Source organism: Suricata suricatta, chromosome 2, assembly GCF_006229205.1.
Source record: "Suricata suricatta isolate VVHF042 chromosome 2, meerkat_22Aug2017_6uvM2_HiC, whole genome shotgun sequence".
Lineage (NCBI taxonomy): Eukaryota > Metazoa > Chordata > Mammalia > Carnivora > Herpestidae > Suricata > Suricata suricatta.
Genome location: NC_043701.1, coordinates 104,250,943 through 104,270,008, shown reverse-complemented (window position 1 = coordinate 104,270,008; position 19,066 = coordinate 104,250,943). Strand labels below are relative to the sequence as shown.

The following is a 19,066-nucleotide window of genomic DNA, read 5'->3' as shown; positions in this document are numbered from 1 at the left end:
TAAGGAGGGGAGAAAAAAAGAGGGACAAAGTCAAATCTGCCACCAAGGCCTCCAACACTGTCCTGGGGCAAAAGAAGTGCCAGGGGTGGGGACAAGATGACAGTGTCCCTGGGCCTGTACCTTTGGGTCCTCGCAGTGTCTCCCGACTGCAATGGAGGGGGGCGGGGTGGCAGAGGGGACACGTTTCGATGAACAGGAGCCAAAGGAAGTAGTGCAGCGGGCAGAAAGCTGCAATTTCTGAGAAACACGGCTGCGGTCCCAGTCGCTTTCAGAAGCCACAGGCTGCTCGGGACGGCCGAGGCACCTGGCCGTGGTCTACGGTGTCTGGGTCCTGCCTCGCCCTGACTCAGAAGGTGCCCCGCACTCCGGGCGTCAGCACGCCCCGCCTGCTGACACTCTTGAGACACACGTGGAGACCACCTCTTGGTGATGGGGGCTCGCCATACTGGGTTTCCAAGGGTCTGACAGCTGAACCTAATCACTCTAGGGCCATCAGCTATAGCTCTGTGCCATCGGGCCTTGGGCCAGCAGGGACTGTGCAAGGCCTAGGTTTGGATCTATCTTCTGTGTGCTCTGAGGTCAAGGTCTGTCTGCCCTGCCAGCCCCCATGTCTGTGGCCTGAACAGGGCAGGGGGGCGGGAAGGCATAGGCTGGGGGTCTCCTGGGCCAGCACAATATACCCGAGGCACGGGACCACAGATGCCCCCCAGCTGGTACTGCAGAGTGTGGTGGGCGAGCAAAGAAGAGGCGAGTGGCTGGGGGTCAAGGCGGTGGAGACAGAAGCAAGAAGAAACTGACACAGGCCCTGGGCTGGCTTTCTCCGACGAGCCCAGTTCTCCCCAAGCCCTGCTTCAGGGAAAGGACAAATGTCCGGCCTGTGTTACTAGCAGACAATGCAGAGGCCTCGGTGGGCCAGCTGACCTAACATTACCTGCCTTTTTTGAATGTTCATTATTATGTTATTAATGTTCATTATTATGTTATTAATTTGGTCCAAAGAGACAAACTATGTTAGGTTTTGAGAATCTGCTAAGAATGTCCTTGATTTTTCCCCTTAAAGGGATGGGACAAAATGCTCCCAGAGGAAATTTGGTGCCTCCTCTTCTTCCAACCCAGCAGGAGGCTCATGCCCCCTGCAGAGCATCTGGGTCCCTGCACTGGCTCCCACTCAGGCAGCTGCTCTGGGCCAAAAAGAGCCCATCAAATCTCGGCTCCTGCAAATCCTCAGGGCAGAAGACACTCTGAAGACTAATGCTTTCTTGATAACTAAGGACCTGGCCCCTTTAAAGCCGCCAAACCATCTCACCATTTGCTGAGAGTCTTTCCTGAACTTGATGTTTCCTGATGTGAGTAGAGTCCTCCCACCGCATGGCCCTGCTATTGGTGCCTCGGGATCGGGGAGCTGCCCGGTCATATCACTGACCTCTGGCGGCACACACATCCCTTCTCTGCCCGCTGTGGCCGGCCGTACTATTGCCCCACTTCTCAGATGGGCATACTGAGGAGCAGAGGTGAACTGACAGGTGGGGTCAAAGCCGGAGTCTCCTGGACTGCCCTGGTCTTCTGTTTTCTGAGGTTGTGCCCATTTTTAGAGTTGTGTGGTCTTCTGTTGTTCATGCCAGACTACCAGTGGACCCCTCTTCCCATCCACTCAAGATGCTGGAAGATGGGAAAGTGGCCCCTAGCTTCACATTAAGCAACTGGCGAGCCGGCCAGGTAGGAAAGACGAGTCGATAGTGAACACGTCACACGGAGAGAAGCACAGGCCCGAACGTCTCTGTCAGCCGCTCTGAGCAGTCTTAGCTGACCTCCTGGCTCGCAGCCAGGCTCTGAGAGGGGTGGCTGCCATCAGCAGAGGTTTGGAGCACAGAGCCCTGTGTCATCAGCCACCCCCCTCCCACCAGTCCCAGGGACGTAAGGACACCAGTAAGAGCCCAGTGTCACATGCCCAGTTCCTTCGAGCGGCCAGTGTGATCCCTATGCTGCCATCAGCAGCATGGAGCGCTACCTGAGACCGGTGGGTCCCCAGGCAGGGTCCGGGAGCCCTCAGGGGTCCACAGACTCTCTTGGGGGTCCTCCACGTCAAAACTACCTTTATATTTGCACTGAGCCCCTATGTAAGTGCCTCTTTCAGTCTCACTCCTTGAAAAGTCCATATGGAACTTTCCAGAAACTACAGGAAGCACGGTATCAGCATTCTGATGGAGAGCAGAATGAATATTTGCATTGCCTCGTGTTCCAGCACGGCAAATGCTGATGCACACAGCCAGCCACTGTACTCAATCAGGAGTTCTCTGGGGCCCACGATAAATTCTGAGATGGGAAGAGCACGAGAAAAGTTGCTAACGGGGCCCCGCGGGGGTTGGGGGTGGGAGAACACATCCGGGGGCTGTGCGGCCCAACAGGAAGCTGCTGTGGCCACTCAGACTCGAGGTCACCCGGGAGCAAAGCAGGGTGTGGAAGGTCACTGGAGAGGGGAGGGAGTCCACAGCCAAGCCACGTGATGGGGTAAAATCGGCGGGACTTGGGGACTAGTGGGCTTGGGTGGTCAGCAGGGGCTGGATGACCCAGTGACCCAGGAGGCCAGGCAGGTGACCTGGGTGGCTCTGCCGGGGAGATGCAGGCTGTCGGAGGAGCTGGCGTCACAGCGGAGGCACAGCCAGGCTGAACGCCAAGCTCTGGGATGCTGGCCACGCCCGGCCTGTCAGCTCGGGCCGCCCTTCATCCCAGACTCCGACTCCGCAAGGCTTCGTCTTCCCTGATTAAAAATGACACCAGAAGTGAGTACTAAGCCACACGTGTCATAACGGCCACAGAAGATCAATGAGATAAGAGAAGAACAGGAAACATAGGAAGTCCTTGATGGGAAATGCGGCTGTTTTTCTCTCTCTTTAGGAGACCCTACCCATCGAGCACGGAGACACCCTCTGCTCGCAGCACATGCCCCAGCAGCATGAATGCTGCTGTCACTGTCACTCGAGACACTGAGGGGGGGCAGTGATCGAATGCCACGCAGACAGCAAGAGCGAGGGCAGGGGTAGGCAAGGGCCCAGGAGTGGCACCTACCGCCTTTCAGGTCAGCAGATGCTCCCACGTACTGGAAGTTGTCCATGTTAATAACATCGATAATGGGGGAAACTACCCGAGTCCTGTCCTGAAACACAGATCGAGAAAAGACAGGAGTTGATATCACAAACAAAACAAAGAATCTCACCCCACAAAAGGCAGGCATTAGTGCCAGGCAGTTTCAGTGAGACCCGTCACCTGTCATTGGCTACCACCCTGTGCTCAGGGGACCCCCAGGACGGCGGGGATTCATGGCCAAGACACCCACCAGCAACGCAAGGGCATGAGGAGAGTTATCAGATAGCACTCCAGCCAAAGGTAAACCAAGTTGGCTGGAGAATTCCAGACTCTATGTATGTCTTACCTGTGATTCCACCAAATAAGAACATCTCCCCCCTGGGATCAAGGCATTTTTTATGCCACAGTTGTTATTTTGGCAAGAGTTTGTGAACACAAGGCCTTTTAGCTTTCCTGCCCCCTTTCAAACCAGATGCTTGATGCTGGCAAGAGGCGCTGCCCCACGCGGCTGGCTAACAAGAGTGAGTGCAGTCCTCTGGCCATTTAAAGGACCCGTGGGAACCAGAAGAAAGACTTCGAAACACAAATTAGTGACGGGATCAGCAGAGCCAAGAACCTCACACATCAGAGGAACACAGAAGAGAACAGTATAAAGTTCCGACATCACCCAGGAGTACAAAGCCCTGTGCACTGAGAACGGAGAATCAAGTCTTTCTTGCTTGGTTCTGTCTGGACCTGGGGTGGTCGTCAAATAACATAATTTGCTCTACTTCTCAGTTCGCTTTTTTTGTTTTGACAATTTCTTCTTTTTTTCTTTTTTTTTTTGAAGTTTATCTATCTATCCTGAGAGACAGAGTGCACACAAGGGAGGGGCAGAGAGAGAATCCCAAGCAGGTTCCAAACTGTCAGCGCAGAGCCCAACATGGGGCTCGAACCCACAAACTGTGAGATCATGACCTGAGCCGAAATCAAGAGTCAAACGCCCCATGACTTCTTCTGATAGGCCTGGGATTTGTGAGATTTACAATGTTCCATTCCTTCGGTCCTTACTTGAGGAGAGGGTATCTGAAAGAATTCTGACAGTTTGGCAGCAGAAGCCTGTGATCTCCACACATGCTAATGTCTTGGCTGTGGCTGTGTCCTTGGCTTCCCTGGGGGCCAGCCTGGTTGTGTGAGAACGGGCCTGGGGAGGAGGGGATTCCAGAGGGTTCTTCCCCTAGCTAAGTGTGGTAGAGGCGGAAGAGGGCTCAGTGAGGGGGATGGGATAGAAACTGCCTTGCACTCCTGGCTGTGCCTCCTGTATGAATTCTGGGTGTTATTAAATACATTCACCCACGTTCTCGTGTGGCAAATGGGCTCAATATGTAAGTTACCAAACACATAGTACTCAGTGAACAGCCCTGAGTAGTGTGGTATCACCCGTTATTAGGACATGGTATCAATTTCATCAATATCATCATCATATCGTCGTCCCTAGTAACTTGGGGTTATTTAGTAGTTCATGATTTCCTGTCCCTCAGCTTTTTGTGTCTTGCGTTACTTGTAAAAGGCCTGACTTGTTCGTTTCTTTTCTCCAGTACTTTCATCAAGTTTGCTTTATCGCTCCAAAGAAACCCTTCCTCCGTATGGAGAAGAAAAAAGTCAACAAAACAAGTAAAGGCAAGAGATGTGACAGAAGGCTGAAGGTAATACCAGGGATGATGTTTCTAGAGACAGAGGCACACAAAGTGCGCCACAGAGCACCCCAACAGCCTCTAACGGTCAACCATGTGGTCACGGGCACCCAGCTCCTCGGCGAGCAGCACGGCCAGACATGGCCGCCTCAGAGGGAAGGGGCCGCGCAGACCTGACCAGGCTCTCGCCAGCCTCAGCTGCTCCTCGCCTCCGACCCATCAAGTGATTTTCTCCCCACTGATAAGATTCCTACAGTGAAGAGTGCTCTTGGAGCAGCTGCCCGAGAGACACCTTCTTCCCTGTCCCCAGCACTCAGCAGCAGCCCAGCGCAAGCCCCAAGCCTCACCTCAGCCACCCGCTCCAGGAGGGGCTCCAGCCAGTGCTCGTTGCACTCACAGTGGCTGTCCAGGAACGTCAGGACCTTGGCCTGGGCCGCATCGGCCCCCCGGACCCGCGAGCGCATCAGGCCTGCAGAAGGGATTTCAAAAGCACATCAGGGCATCTGAGAAAAAGGCACAAAACAGCCCATCCAGCACCAGCATCGACACCCCATCCCACTCCCCACCCACAGCTCTGTGGCCCTCTTGCCGGGCAGAGTCTAGTGCAGAGTTGGAGGGCCAGATCGATCCTGCCCTGTGGTCAGCAAGACAGACTTCTGTCAGGATTGCTTTCTCTAAGTTAACTGGAGGATGAGGAAGACAGCTTTCTTAGAACTACCGCCTCCTCAGGAAGGCCTTTTAGGAAACTGAAGGCTCCTGTATCAAGCAACAGAAACGTGGAACTTTTCCAACTACTTTCCTCTGATGCAGCAACCGTTTTCTACTTCATGAGGGTAAGGGAGGTGTTACTCAGACACTTCCGGCGCTGACGGTACGGACTTCAATGGCGAGCATGTAACGCTAAGGATGGTGCAAATGTCTGTCTATCTGAGGCCCACCACAGCCAGAGCACATCAGTGACAAACCCCGGTTGACTGGCTTTCACAGAAAATTAGCTCCACGACCGGTCAAATTACACAATTTCCATACTTGTGATCTGTTAATAATATAGATCTTTCATTAGCACACCAACTCTCATCACAAGGAGCATCTTCGTTACTGGAGGACGTGGTCAGAAGGGGCTTTTGCTGTGGGCGCTGGGCTTTTCACACTATCCCCTGCCCTAATTACCGGTGGTTTTGCTTTGCACAATTTGTTACCCATCGCCAACTGCGGTCTGGAAGCAAGAGGATTCTCCTTCTGACGTATGAGCAGAGGGCTGGGAGGAGCCTAACGCTACATCACAAGCCGGTGTCATTCCCCTCACTTCATCTTATCATACGGGCAGGGTTATCACCTCATGTCACCTCGCATCATCACAAGAAGGGTGAGGACAGAATGATAAGATATTCTGAGAGAGACAGACCACATTCAGGTCACTTATACAGTCTAGTTATAACTGTTCTACTTTTTACTAGTTATTATGGTTAATCTCTTCCTCTGCCTAATGTATAACTTGATCTTTGTTGGAGATACACGTGTACAGGGAAGAACATAGTTTACATAGGGTCTCTTACTATCTGCGGTTTTAGGTGCCCACTGAGAGTCTTGGAAGGCATTCCTATAGATAAGGGGGCATATCTGCATATGAAGATGCTGTGACTATTCATAGCCCGTGAGGACAGTGTTTTCAAGTTCCTTTATACAGAGTAGTCAAAACGGGTTTTCAGTGAGTCTTCTAGATCTGCACACTACGGGAGAGAAAAAGATAAAGGCTTCTAGATCTGGGAATTGCAAAGTCAGGAGTCTTAGCTTGTACTAGGTGAGCAGTTGCTCAGAGAAGAGTTATAAACTCTGACCAACATTGTAAAAGCAAGTATTGGCAAGGTCCAGGAGCAGCAAGAAGCAGGCAGAAACTGGAGGGGATCCAATCCTTGAAAGAAGGAAATCACACAGAGCAAAGCCCAGGTGTGTGCGCGGTGTCTCCCGAGGCTGCGCTACGACCCACTGCAACACAGCCTTTATGGCAGGGGTGTCAGAGGACAGAGTCAGGGTTTCTAGAGCGGCTAGAAGCTGGAGGAGGAGACCCCGGAAAGGAGGTTGGTCAGTCCCAAACCTGGGACAACCTCCCTGCACATCCTCAGCTGACTCCGGGACTTTAGGCACAGGGAAGACCCCGCTGCGTCCGTGAAAAGCAACAATCAGAAGGCAGAGAGAACGGAGACTTCAGCCGGTAACCACCACAGGGACACAACGCTTGGCACATGGTGTCCACCATGTTAGGAAGGCATGGTCATCGTTGAGGCCCTCCAGCTGATTCCAATAAGCAGCCGAAGTCACCGGTACAATAAAATCCCCACTGAACAACCCTAAGACTGTTGTTTGCTGCCATCATATTTCTTGCAACTGGTTTTCTCTGACATCTAGTAGCATGGCTAAGTGCTTGGACAGATGTTCAAATGTGTGGGAAATATACATCCACACACGGCCGCCCCAGTGCACATGTGCATCCTGCGCGTGCGTTTTCTCACTCAACATCACACACTTCATTTGCTGCTTCCAGGCTGCCTTCCCACACTCTGCCTTCCCACGGCGGCCCTTCGCTATCCCTTTCCAAAACAGAGCGTCAACTCGCATCCTTACCCAAATGAACATCCTAGCTTAAAGCACTCAGAGGCACCGAGGTCTAAGGTTCAAGGCACCCTTGACAGGGCCAGCAAGTGATTTCTCAGCTACAAAATGCCGACATGAGAAATAATTTCTTTCTTTTTCCTCCTCCTCCTCTTCTTTTTTTTTTCCTTCCCTTGTGCTAGCCGTCACTTTGGGTTTAAATTCAAAAAGTTATCATGCAGTTTGTTTGGGGGGGGGCGGGCAAATGGAATGCAAGATTTTGGTTTGATCTCAAGGTGTTGGCTTATTTGAAGTTGGGAGACAGATGTGAGTCCAGCACAGAGCTTGCCAAGGGCAAGGCTGATGCCACGGTGTATGTACCTTGAACATGCAGAATGATGATCTTGGGTGGTTAAAACATGGTGCTGGTGGCACTGTCCTAACAGGCTCAATCACTTTATCGCTAATGAAAGTCTTTGTAAGATGAACTGCACATTTGGCTCCAGCTGGACTGCACAGGGAGCCGGAGGAAAGAGTCTACACTGATCAGGGAATACGACCACCACTCCAGGACCAAGAGTCATCCTCAGATAACCAAAATGGCATGTGTACACCCGTGCCATTTTCCGACACCGAAGGATTTCTCTGGACTCTGGAGGAGCCTAGAATCCAGTCACCGAGCCTTCCAAACAGCACCGATACGCTGGATGTTAATCACGTTGTGGTTTTAGCCTTCTTTCCCAACACTTCAGAGTTAACTCCCCCCCCTTAGCGTCTCACTATAACTGCCAATAACGTGGACTGGATGAACCCAGCTCTGGCAGACAAGACTGACAGCAGGTTTTGAGGCTGACATTTGCAAAATGCAATAAGCATGTAAGTGCAGCACTACCTCCCTTTTTGGGATGGTTCACCTTCAGCAGGCTGTCAAACTTGAATCTGTTATTTTATCAGATGCCTGGAGCATGGAGTCATTCAACTTCTCATTGCCAAATCTTTGTTTTTCTTCTCAACCCTAGTACTCCAGGGACTGAGAAGACTTCCTAGGTTGTAAAGGGAAGGGAGGCGCCAATGTTCTAAATACATAAATAAAAAAGTGGCTTGAACTCTTGCCCTAGTATACAAACAATTTCAATTAGGCTTTGAATGCCGTCCCTAGGCTTTGCGGGGAGAGGGGTCCCCAGAGGCTCCCGTAGAGAGAGACAGACAAAAGAGACTGCAAAGTTAATTATTCTTTTATCTGAAGTGTTTTGGGCTCGGGAAACGTCAGAATTCCACCGTCTTGGTATTGAATTAAGGAAAGAGTCTTACCTTCTCGCCGATCATTTCTGAGAACACGCACCTTCTCAATTTTCCCCAAGAGAGCCCCGTCCTCCGCTAGGGAAAGAAAGAAGCGTTTGGAACCTCGTTGACAAGGCCTCTGTAGTCAAGTATTGTGGTTCCCCAGTCATCTGTGGGTGGAAGATCTCCCAGGGCATCAAAGAGGCGCCTCTCCTTCCACAGCCCTGATTTCTGACCTTTCCAGGCACTGAGGAAGGAGGGGCCCAGGAGCAGGGCCACCGAGGGGCAGGTCCGTCCCGGTACTCACGATCATTGCTGTAATCATCCACCAAGATGATCTCTCTGATGAGGTGGGGCGGGCTTTTCTTAAGCACACTGAGGAAACAGAAAGATCCAGGTTGGGGCACCTGGGTGGCTCGGTTGATTGAGCATCCGACTTCGGCTCAGGTCATGATCTCACGGTTTGTGGGTTCGAGCCCCACATCGGGCTCTGTGCTGAGAGCTCAGAGCCTGGAGCCTGCTTCCCAGTCTGTGTCTCCCTCTCTCTCTGGGCCCCCTCTGCCTGTGCTCTCTCTCTCTCAAAAATAAATAAATATTTTTAAAAAAGAAAGAAAGAAAGGTAAAGGTTGGAGGCCTTGTAGGGGATTCGCATGTGCTGGTCCCAATCCATGGCTGGAGAAGACATCCACAAGCCACTCCTTGTGCTGCAGTCAGGTGACCCGTCTGACCCTCCCAGCAGGCAGCTGCGGCGGGGTGCACTGGGGACACAAGCCGTGTCCCACATCCCTGCTGGGGAATGCGGCCCACATGGTGGCACTGCCCTCACCTGACCACTGTCCTCAGCAAGGCCGACCTGGCTTCGTTGTGGAACGTGATCACCACGCTGGTGGCCGGCAGGTCCACCCGCCACTGCTTCCGCTGACACCTGGGGAGAGAGAGCGTGCCCTGAGCACACCTGGCCCCGCCATGGAGAGAGGCCCTGGAGGGCACGAGCCCCAGGTCCCGCGGGGGACGGACGCTCCCGGGTGAACCTGCTATCTGCAGAAGGGACTGGCCTATTCTGAGAGACGATGACAACAGGACATAAGGAAACAGAAGAACACGACTGGAGTTACATTTTCAAAGATGATTTCAGCGAAAAGTAACATATTGAGAACATCTTTGGAACGCCGAGGGGGAAGAAAAGCATGTTTTAAAACAGCGAAGTCCCTTTTATTCCCACATGCGGACACACCTCTAGAGATGCGCTTTTCACAACTTGCAGCGGTTACTTCTGAGGGGTGGCACCGGCTGCGAGCTGCTGTTCTTTTCTTGTCTCTCCGGCAAGCACGTGGGGCCCCTGCGGTTCTTGGCCAAGCTGCATCTGGAGCCTGGCTCTGTCCCGACTGCTCTCCCCACCCCCCCCACCTCAGGGCGGCAGGGACACACGCTTGACACCCTGCCAGCCAGTCTCCCAACAACGTAGACGCAGTGGCGCAGGGCGAGGGGAGGGCCCCTGGGAAACTGTCCGTGGCCACCCTCACGTGCCGCTGGAAGGAGCCCCTGCTGAATGAAGTCAATCCAGGGACCACGGATAAGCTCTGGGCAGATAGAAACAAGTCCCTTCTCCAGGCTGGTCTCCCCAGACAGACGTAAGACCCCAAGGGCACAGGATGGCCGCGTTAAAACACAGGATGCTGCAGCTCTTGGTTGAAGATGCTAACATATCACACGCTAGAGACAGAAACGACCCATCGGGGTGGATCCGGCCCAGCAGAAGCCGTCACAAGGGACCTTTCAGGGCAGGCTCCTTGGGCGTGGAGAACAGGCCGGCATAAAGGTGATGGTTCTAGAGAGAGCATCCAGGGAGGGCTCACAGCCTGCCAGGACGCTGGCAACACTCAGGCCGTCACCAAAATGAAGGCACCATTGACAGCCGCTTGGTGGAAAGGCTGGTAAGACAGGAAAGCATCTCTGCCCCTGCTCCTCTGCGGGGAAGGGCAGGGGTGGGGGGACAGAGGATCTGAATCAGGCTCTGCGCTGACAGGCTGACGGCAGCAAACTCGATGTGGGGCTCGGACTCACAAACTGCGAGATCAAGACCTGAGCTGAAGTCGGATCTCAACCGACTGAGCCACCCAGGCGCCCCTTGACCAGTCTTGCTAATACCCAAGGTCCAAAGAGTGCAAAAGTTTTGCCAGGAGCCGCTAGGAGGGTAGGAACCTGTCGTTGGCCCCCACAATGAGGTCCCTCCAGCCTGGCCTCTGTGACAGCTAAGAAACCTTCCACGAAGCCGGTACATTTGAAGCACTTTGACTTCCTGTTAGCTCTTCCTTCATGCGGTCTACCGCAGCAGTGAGTGATGGGCTTCCAGAATTAAAGGTATCTATCTTAAATGGCAACTCAGTGGGAAAAGAAGTCCGATTAAAAAAAAAGTCTTTGGGGTGCCTGGGTGGCTCAGTTGTTTGAGCATCCAACTTTGGCTCAGGTCATGATCTCACGGTCTGTGAGTTCGAGCCCTGCATTGGGCTTGGTGCTGAGAGCTCCGAGCCTGGAGCCTGCTTCAGATTCTGTGTCTCCCTCTCTCTCTGCCCCTCCCATGATCATGCTCTGTCTCTCTCTGTCTCTCAATGATAAATAAATGTTAAAATATTTTTTTAAAAAATCTTTAGAGCCCAGCCACGGCTAAAAGCATGTAAGCAGTGAAGGACTGAAGTGAACGTGCAAGTAATTCATGGACAAGGGCCAGCCACACGAATGGGTCCATCTGATAGGAAAACGGTCAACAGTCACTAAATTTCCCTCACAACTGGGCAAGTGACTTCCAAGAAGCAAATTCTGCAAAGGAGCAGAAAAGCAGTGCGATTAAAAAGCAATTAGGTCAGCATCACGAAATGGGCTTCTTTTGTTTATTTTGGTTTATCTGGATAGCCTGATTTTAATTACTCATGAAGACACTGCATAGCATACCGGTCATGTGTCTGGGGGGGAATGCATTCTGGAATTAATATTGTACCTCATTATGGCTCCTGACACCTAAGTCTTCAATGACAAGTAGACAGATAGGCTGGTTTTGTTCTTTTTTCCTTTTCTTTCCAAGAATTAGCCAATTGTCGGGATGAAGGAAGGAAGGACGCGCAAGGTTCAGCTGTAAAATTACTGAAGGCTGCCGTTCCGCAGAACGCAATCCGCAGCGCTAATGAGTCAGAACTCGCATTCGGAGGGTACTCCCCTCTGCAGTGAGGTCCCTCCCAACACAGCGCCAGGTGCTGAGCTAAGCAGGTTGCGCCCCGACTTACTGAGCGGGTGGCCACGGCCATGCCAGGATTAAAACCGGGAAGCACTTTTTTATGCCCAAATCATAGTCTACTTAACCGATCCGATCATGTCCTATTCTCCCAGGCTGCTGTTCTCTCTGGGGCCTCCTTCTCCATGGGCACTGTGAGGTCTCATGGGGCTCTGGCAACATTTTTCAGAACACAAAAGGGCTGCTGTATTCACGTAATTTTATTAAAACTCCTCTATATGTCCACAAGGCACCACGTTTTGCTAGGATTTGGCAATCAGGACATTTAAAAGGCATCCCATTTTTTTTAAGTTTATTAATTTATTTTTGAGAGCGAGAAAGAGAGGAACAGAGAGGGAGAGGGAGAGAATCCTAAGCAGGCTCCACATTGTCCACACAGAGCCTGGCAACAGGGCTTGAACTCATGAACCATGAGATCATGACCTGAGTCGAAATCAAGGGTCTGACGCTGAACCAACTGAGCCACCCAGGCGCCCCAACGTATCCCACTTTTCAAGGCAAAGGGCTAACAAGCAAAAACAGAAATATCTTACAACCCATGAGTTCACAGTGGATGTGTATACGGACATGGATGAATTTAGATCCAAACTCCTCACGCTGAGCCAAGAGGCGTAGGGGTGGGGGGAGGGGGGGCAGGGAGTGAAGAATTTCTTTAGATAGAAACGGAATATATCTTGCATTTAAAGAGTCCCCTCCTTGCCAAGTAGTCTTCACTACTCCAGAGCGAGTGAAAGAAGGGCTGATATCGAAGCTCCCCAGGGGAGCTGGCTGCTTGAGCTTTCTTTGGGAAAGGACTACACACTGCACATTATGTCAAGTCTGAGGCAGGGAGAGTGTCAGCCAGCTCGGGGCTCCGGCTGATACGAGCTGGAAGTGGCCTGAAGCAGAGGACACGAGACAGGGCTCTGAGTCAGGGGTTGTGGACTGGAGCTCGCTGGAGTCTCCTGGGTCCACTACTGAACAGGTCATCCTGGTAACTTCCTGTCTGGTCAAACAAACTTTAAAAACTGGAGACAGAGGGGTTTTTTGTTTTTGTTTTTTTAAGTCCTTAATTCAGTTTTCAATTTCTCTGAGACCCCATGGCTGTCAAGATCTGAACTCGTGATTGGCTGGAAATGGACAAAAATAATGGCCCACCTCAACCGCACTGTGCTCCTGAGCTCTTCAGGGTGAGAGGGGATTTGTCTCTGGGGCTGACTCCTCCTGATGCAGGTGTTATATTGCGGTTGGTCACAAACTGGATCAAAGCAGCAAATGCACTGGGAAGCTAGAGGCTCTGGGTAATGATGCGGAGGATTAATAAGGGATGTTTTCTACGCCGCCCCCAGCATGCCACCTGCTCACTGTCCCCCAGCTGGTCTAGTCTTTCCGCAAAAGGCCTGCGGTAACCTTGGTTACTGACTGTCATCTGTGAAGATGGCCCTCATCATCTTGCATGGTTGTTGGGAGAATCAAATACAAACCTATGGGGAAAAAAGCTTGAAAAGGAGAAAGGTCACTAACTGTAATGCAGGGTAATCACAGGTGTTGGTGGCGGTGTGTCTTCGGTGCCTGCCGTCGCCACGTGGAGATTAGTGTGTCCTTTTCTCTAGTAACCTGCAGCTGAGGCTGGTGAGCTGGGCAGGGGACAGACAAATGCACGGGACAGTCTAAGCAAGGAAGGTGTCATCACTTGGTGGGAGAAGCGTTCCCAGGCCCCTGAGGAAAGCTCAGCGGATAGAATGACAAGGGGATGGAGAAGCAGGCTTTGGTAAAAGAGAGTTCCAGAACTTCTACAAGGTGCAGAGCAAGGTCACACTTCCTGTGAGATGGGCATGACGGGCAAGGTAAGGTCATGGGAATGAAGGCACACCGGGTGAATGTGCCCCATCTCCCTGAAATGCCCATTCAACTCAGATTTTATTAGGAAAATACTGAGCAACTCAATTGATGAGTCGCTAATTTAGCAATTAAATTAGTAATTAAGCATCATTCGATGTTAGCATAAAGACAGGTGTCTATTATGGAAGAGACAGGATATATACACCCTTTCAAACAAAGGAGCAAAGGTAAAAGCCGTGTCAAGCTCACAGAGGCATTTTCTGGGCGTCCGGCACTGTCTCCTGTGAAGCTGGCAGGACACGTCCAGCCAGTCCCTTGAGAGGAGTGCGCAGACCCCAGGACCTTGAGCATTTGACACACAGCCCGTGTTCTGACCGTAAGCTGGGAGTCTGGTGTAGGAGGAATTTGCTGGCAACAGGGGCTTGAATGGTTAGTTTCTGCAGCACACACTGTACTGTGTGCCCACTGGCTGCCTTCCGGCCACGGCTCTGCTTCCCGTGCTGCAGCTCAAGGGGAAAAAGCACCAGGCTGAGGCAAGGCCATGGTCTACTTCAAGGTTCTGGATGCTGTCATATGTATTTCTCTTTACAGGTTACGAAGTCGGCATCCTGGGTTCATTCAATCTGCAAGTGTAGTTCGAGTCTGCCCCTGGGAGACAAATCTAGCTCTGGTTTGCAGACCGTGAAACGAAGCGAAGGGAGGAGGGAAGCTTCCGCTCTTGGCTTTGCAAAGCTAAGGGTCCAGCCTTGGACCACGATGTGCTCACCGTGGCCTCCTGGGAAGAGGGAAGCAGCCTGATCTTTCCCCGGCAGCCTCACCCCCAGCGTGCATGCGGAGAATTTTGTACCTACGACCTAGAGAGCATCACACCAGCATTGGCGCGCCCCTCCACTCAGCTTTAGTGATTGTGTTTTACAACACTAGCATGTGACAGGCAGGACTTCGGGTCCCTCTGTGTCCTTCCCACCTCAACCCCATCTTTGCCAGGGGGGACCACCATCCTGAATGTGGTACTTCACTGCATATGTTTTTAATCAACTCCGATGTCTGTATATTCATAAATCATACGCCAGTACTGTTCTGCATATATTTAAATGTTTATGTAAGGGGGACACTGCCCCGTGATTCGCCTTTGGCGCCTTCTGGGAACACACCGGCTTTGATACACGCAGCTCTGTTTATTTCATTCACGCTCTCCACTGTAAAGCTGTCCACGTGGGCACACGCCACCCGTGTCCCTCCTCTGCTGATGGCCAGCTCCCCCCGTTAGGAAGAACACAGCAGCAGACGCTGTCTTCCTACCCACGTGAGAAAGCTTCTTGGCATTCAGTCCCCACTGTGGCACTGCCAGTCACAGATGATGTCCATCTTCAACTGAACTTGAGATGGCCAGTTGCTCTCAATCACGGCTGTTGACAGTCTCAGGCCTGCTTACGAGGCCCGCAGTTCAGGTGGCTCCACAGTCGGACTCCCTTGGCATCACCAGAGCGTTTTATGTGGCCAGGCGACTGGTAGGAAACCGCTGCTCAGGATCCCAGTGGTTATTTCCCCAGTTAGTAGAGAGAGGCTGCGCGTCTTTCCATGTGTGTGTAAGCTGACGGGAGTGTTTCGTCCGTTAATTGCCAGCTCGTAGTTTTTGTCTGCTGTTTGATGAGATTCTTACCTCACTGTTACTTGATGACAGGAATTTATATATGCTGGACATTATCCTTTGTCAGCCGATATGGACCGTAGGAACCTTTTCCAAGTCTGTGGTAGGTCCCTGAATTCTGTTTGTGACATCTGCTGTCACACATGTTTTAAGTTTGACTTTTCAAACTATGGCCCTGGGGTAACGTTCTGATGACCTAATACATGACTTCTACAACTATATGACTTAATATATTCTTTGTAGATTTTCTTTCAGATGTTTTAACTTGTTTGTTTATTTTATTTAGAGAGAGAGAGAAGGAGAGAGAGAGTGCGCGCACAAGCAGGGGAAAGGCAGAGAGAGACAATCGCAAGCAGGCAGGGCTTGAATCCACAAACTGCGAGATCAGGACTTGAGCCGAAACCAACCAGCTGTACGCTCCACCGACTGAGCCCCCCAGGTGCCCCTGGAGGTTTAAAAACTTTTACAAATACTTAAAAAATTGTTTTTTTAATGTTTTATTTATTTTTAATACAGAGAGACAGAGCATGAGAGGGGGAGGGGCAGAGAGAGGAGACACAGAACCGAAGCAGGCTCCAGGCTCTGAGCTAGCTCTCAGCACAGAGCCCGATGCGGGGCTCGAACCCACGAACGTGAAATCTAACCTGAGCTGAAGTTGGAGGCTTAACCGACTGAGCCACCCAGACACCCCAGCATTTACAAATAAATACTTTAAACATTTACGTTCTCTAACACTCATCTAGGTTTTAAGGAATGGTAGCATGAAGTCATCTCATTTTGTGGATGATTTGTCTCAGAACTGCTTCACAGCTCAGAACTTGCTCCCCGATTTGTAAGGTCAGTGCTGCCACATTGCATTTTTTACATGCAGGCATCTACTGCTGGTCCCTTGTCTGCTCAGTTCGCAGGGCCTTGCCTCCAGCCACGCTGCCTGACCTGGAGCTAAGTCTTCGCATCCCACAAGGCAGGTGGCTTACGTGGGGTCCTTCGAGACACCGGATTGGCTATCCGGGGCCATCCGCCTTTCCTTATGAATTTAAAGACGGGTTCTTGAAGTGTCATGAGGAAAAGAACCATATGACACTGTACTGAATTCACAGATTAATCTGAAGAGAACTGGTGTCTTTGTAATACCGAGTGGGGTTTTTTTTTGGTCCTTCAATTATGTTTTTGTGCTGCGTTGTTTTGTTTTTAAAGTAATCTCTATGCCCAACTTGGGGCTTGAACTCATGACCCCGTGATCAAGAGCTGCGTGCTCCAACAACTAAGCAAGCCGGGCGCCCCCTTCAATTATGTTTTGTACTTTTCTAGTTTTTTCCAGAAAAGTTGTGTACTTCTTTTGTTCAATTTATTCCTAAGGACCCCTACATTATGCTCGCTATGAACAGTGGGATCTATTTTCCCATTTTCTAACAGGCCGGTGCCAGTGTTCAATTTTGCACATGGACGCTGTACGCAGCAGCCTCCCTGAGCTCCTTTCTTAGTTGTTTTGTTTTTTAAAATATTTTTTTAAAAGTTTATTTATTTATTTTGGGAGAGAGAGAGTACATGAGCAGGAGGGAGGCAATAAAGACTTTGTGGGTTCTCTTGAATTTTCCACTAATCAATTCATCCACATGTTATCTTTTTCTTCCTATTTCTTACATCTCTTATGTTTCTTGTCTTAGTAAGGCCCTGGTTATATGACCTACAACATGACAGGCGATTTAGAAAAGGTGGGGGGCTGTTAGAAAACATCCTTACCTCCATCTCATCTTTAATGTACACACAGATTTTCTTTTCTTTGTTTTTAGAGAGAGAGTGCTAGCATGGGTGAGAGGCAGAGGGAAGGAAGGTGGGAGGGAGGGGGAGAGGAGAGAGGAAGAGAGGAAGAGAGGGAGAGAGGGAGAGAGGGAGAGAGGGAGAGGGGGGGGGGAGAGAAAGAGAGAGAGAGAATCAATCCCAAGCAGGCTCCATGCTCAGCACAAAGCCCAACACAGGGCTCGACCTCACGAACCATGACATAATGACCTGAGCCTAGATCAAGAGTTGGATGCTTGAGGCATCTGGGTGGCTCAGTAAGTTAAGCGTCCGACTTCGGCTCAGGTCATGATCTCAGTCTATGGGTTCGAGCCCCATGTCGGGCTCTATGCTGACAGCTCAGAGCCTGGGGCCTGTTTCAGATTCTGTGTCTCCCTCTCTCTCTCTGTCCATTCCCTGCTCATGCTCTGTCTCTGTCTCAAAAAATATACATTAAAAAAAAAAAGCTTGATGCTTCACTGAGACACTCAGGCGCCCCTAGATTTTCATCATTAAGCATAATATTTCCTGGAGATGTTTTAGAGATAACCTTTAATTAGGTTAAGCAAATTCCCTTATAAATGCTGTATTTCACTGACTTTTTTTCCTCTTGTATCTATTAAAATGATCATATAGCTTTTCTTCTTTAATGCATTGAGAAGGTAAATTGTATTAATCTAGTTTCTGTGGCTCATTCTTGTTTCCCGAAATAAACTCTAACTGGCTATGATTGTTTATTTAGAGCTGCATTAGATTTGCCAGTATCTGGTTGAGATCTTTTGAATCAACAATGTAATGGTGATTGGTCACGAGTTTCTCTTCTTATACTTCCCTTTTCCCATCTCATAGCAAGACGCTCCTGCCCTCACAAGGTGTACAGGACAGATTCCCTCTTCTTTTATTCTTTAAACTCATCTGCGGTTTATGGAAACCCACCCAAGCCGTGAATGTGGGGAAGGCAAACTTTTCATTGCCCCAATGTTCTTTCATGGCTTGTATTAATTCATATTTATAATTTCTTAAGTGATTCTGGTAATTTCCACATTCCTAAAAAACTATTCCATAGAAGTCTGTAACATTTATTTGCATAGAAGAGTACTTACAATGTTCTTCTGGTCATTACAATCTGTACTGTATTTATAACAATGACTGTGCTTCTCTTTCTAATACTACTTTATCATGGTTTTTCTTTACTTTGGTTAATCCATATTCTTGGAAATTTCTATTTTTTGAAGATCAAGTTTTATATAATCCTATTTTTTTTCTAGATCATTACATTTTTCTGTTTCCTGCACTATGTCCTTCCTTCTGCTGTTAAGGTTTTTTTGCCCCATTGTTTTTGTCTACCTCCCAAGGTCACAGAGTAGGCCTGGGTTACCCTGTGGGACAAACAGGTGGCTTCAAAGCCAGTCAAATTCCCTAGAGAGAAAGACAAAGGCAGCTCTGTGCTCAACCAAGAGAAGGAGGGTGACATGGGGAGAGGAGGGGCCTTAGGCGTGCCAATCGGCTAAGTCCAGGAAAGAGCGACGGGGCACAGGACTCCATGCTATGCCGAGGTGCACACCTAGGCTGGGCCCCGGGGAGACAGGGCCACAGAGGGAGTCCTGAGGCCGCTCTGACCGCAGTCTCTCCAGCAGACCCAGCACCTGAAGTGCACCGACCTCCACGCACACCTCTGGGGCCGGGGGCAGGGGGTGCCCAGCCAGGAGAACCTGTGTGAGGGTCAGGTTCAGAGGGCAAAGGCAGAATGTTTCAGAAACTCTGAAATAGATGAAAACAGATCCTGTCACTTCCCAGCCCTGTGCTCTCTGCTTGTGTACGGAGGGAGTGTGTGTGGCGGGGGTGGGGGTGGGGGGGATGTTAACACACAGGCCACTGGGAGGAAGGCTCTCAACAGCAGGT

The 19,066-nt window shown here is 50.6% G+C and overlaps 1 protein-coding gene across 1 annotated transcript in view; it reads right to left on the bottom strand.

The window, feature by feature from the left end:
• GALNT2 (polypeptide N-acetylgalactosaminyltransferase 2) overlaps positions 1-19,066 on the bottom strand; it is a 90,995-nt gene that overhangs the window by 27,281 nt on the left and 44,648 nt on the right. Inside the window, exons 4-8 of the mRNA XM_029919345.1 lie at positions 9,454-9,552; positions 8,935-9,002; positions 8,658-8,723; positions 5,105-5,226; positions 3,067-3,154 (exon numbers count right to left, since the gene is read on the bottom strand). Of these exons, the coding sequence (XP_029775205.1) occupies positions 3,067-3,154; positions 5,105-5,226; positions 8,658-8,723; positions 8,935-9,002; positions 9,454-9,552 (443 nt within the window). The remainder of the gene's footprint in view (positions 1-3,066; positions 3,155-5,104; positions 5,227-8,657; positions 8,724-8,934; positions 9,003-9,453; positions 9,553-19,066) is intronic.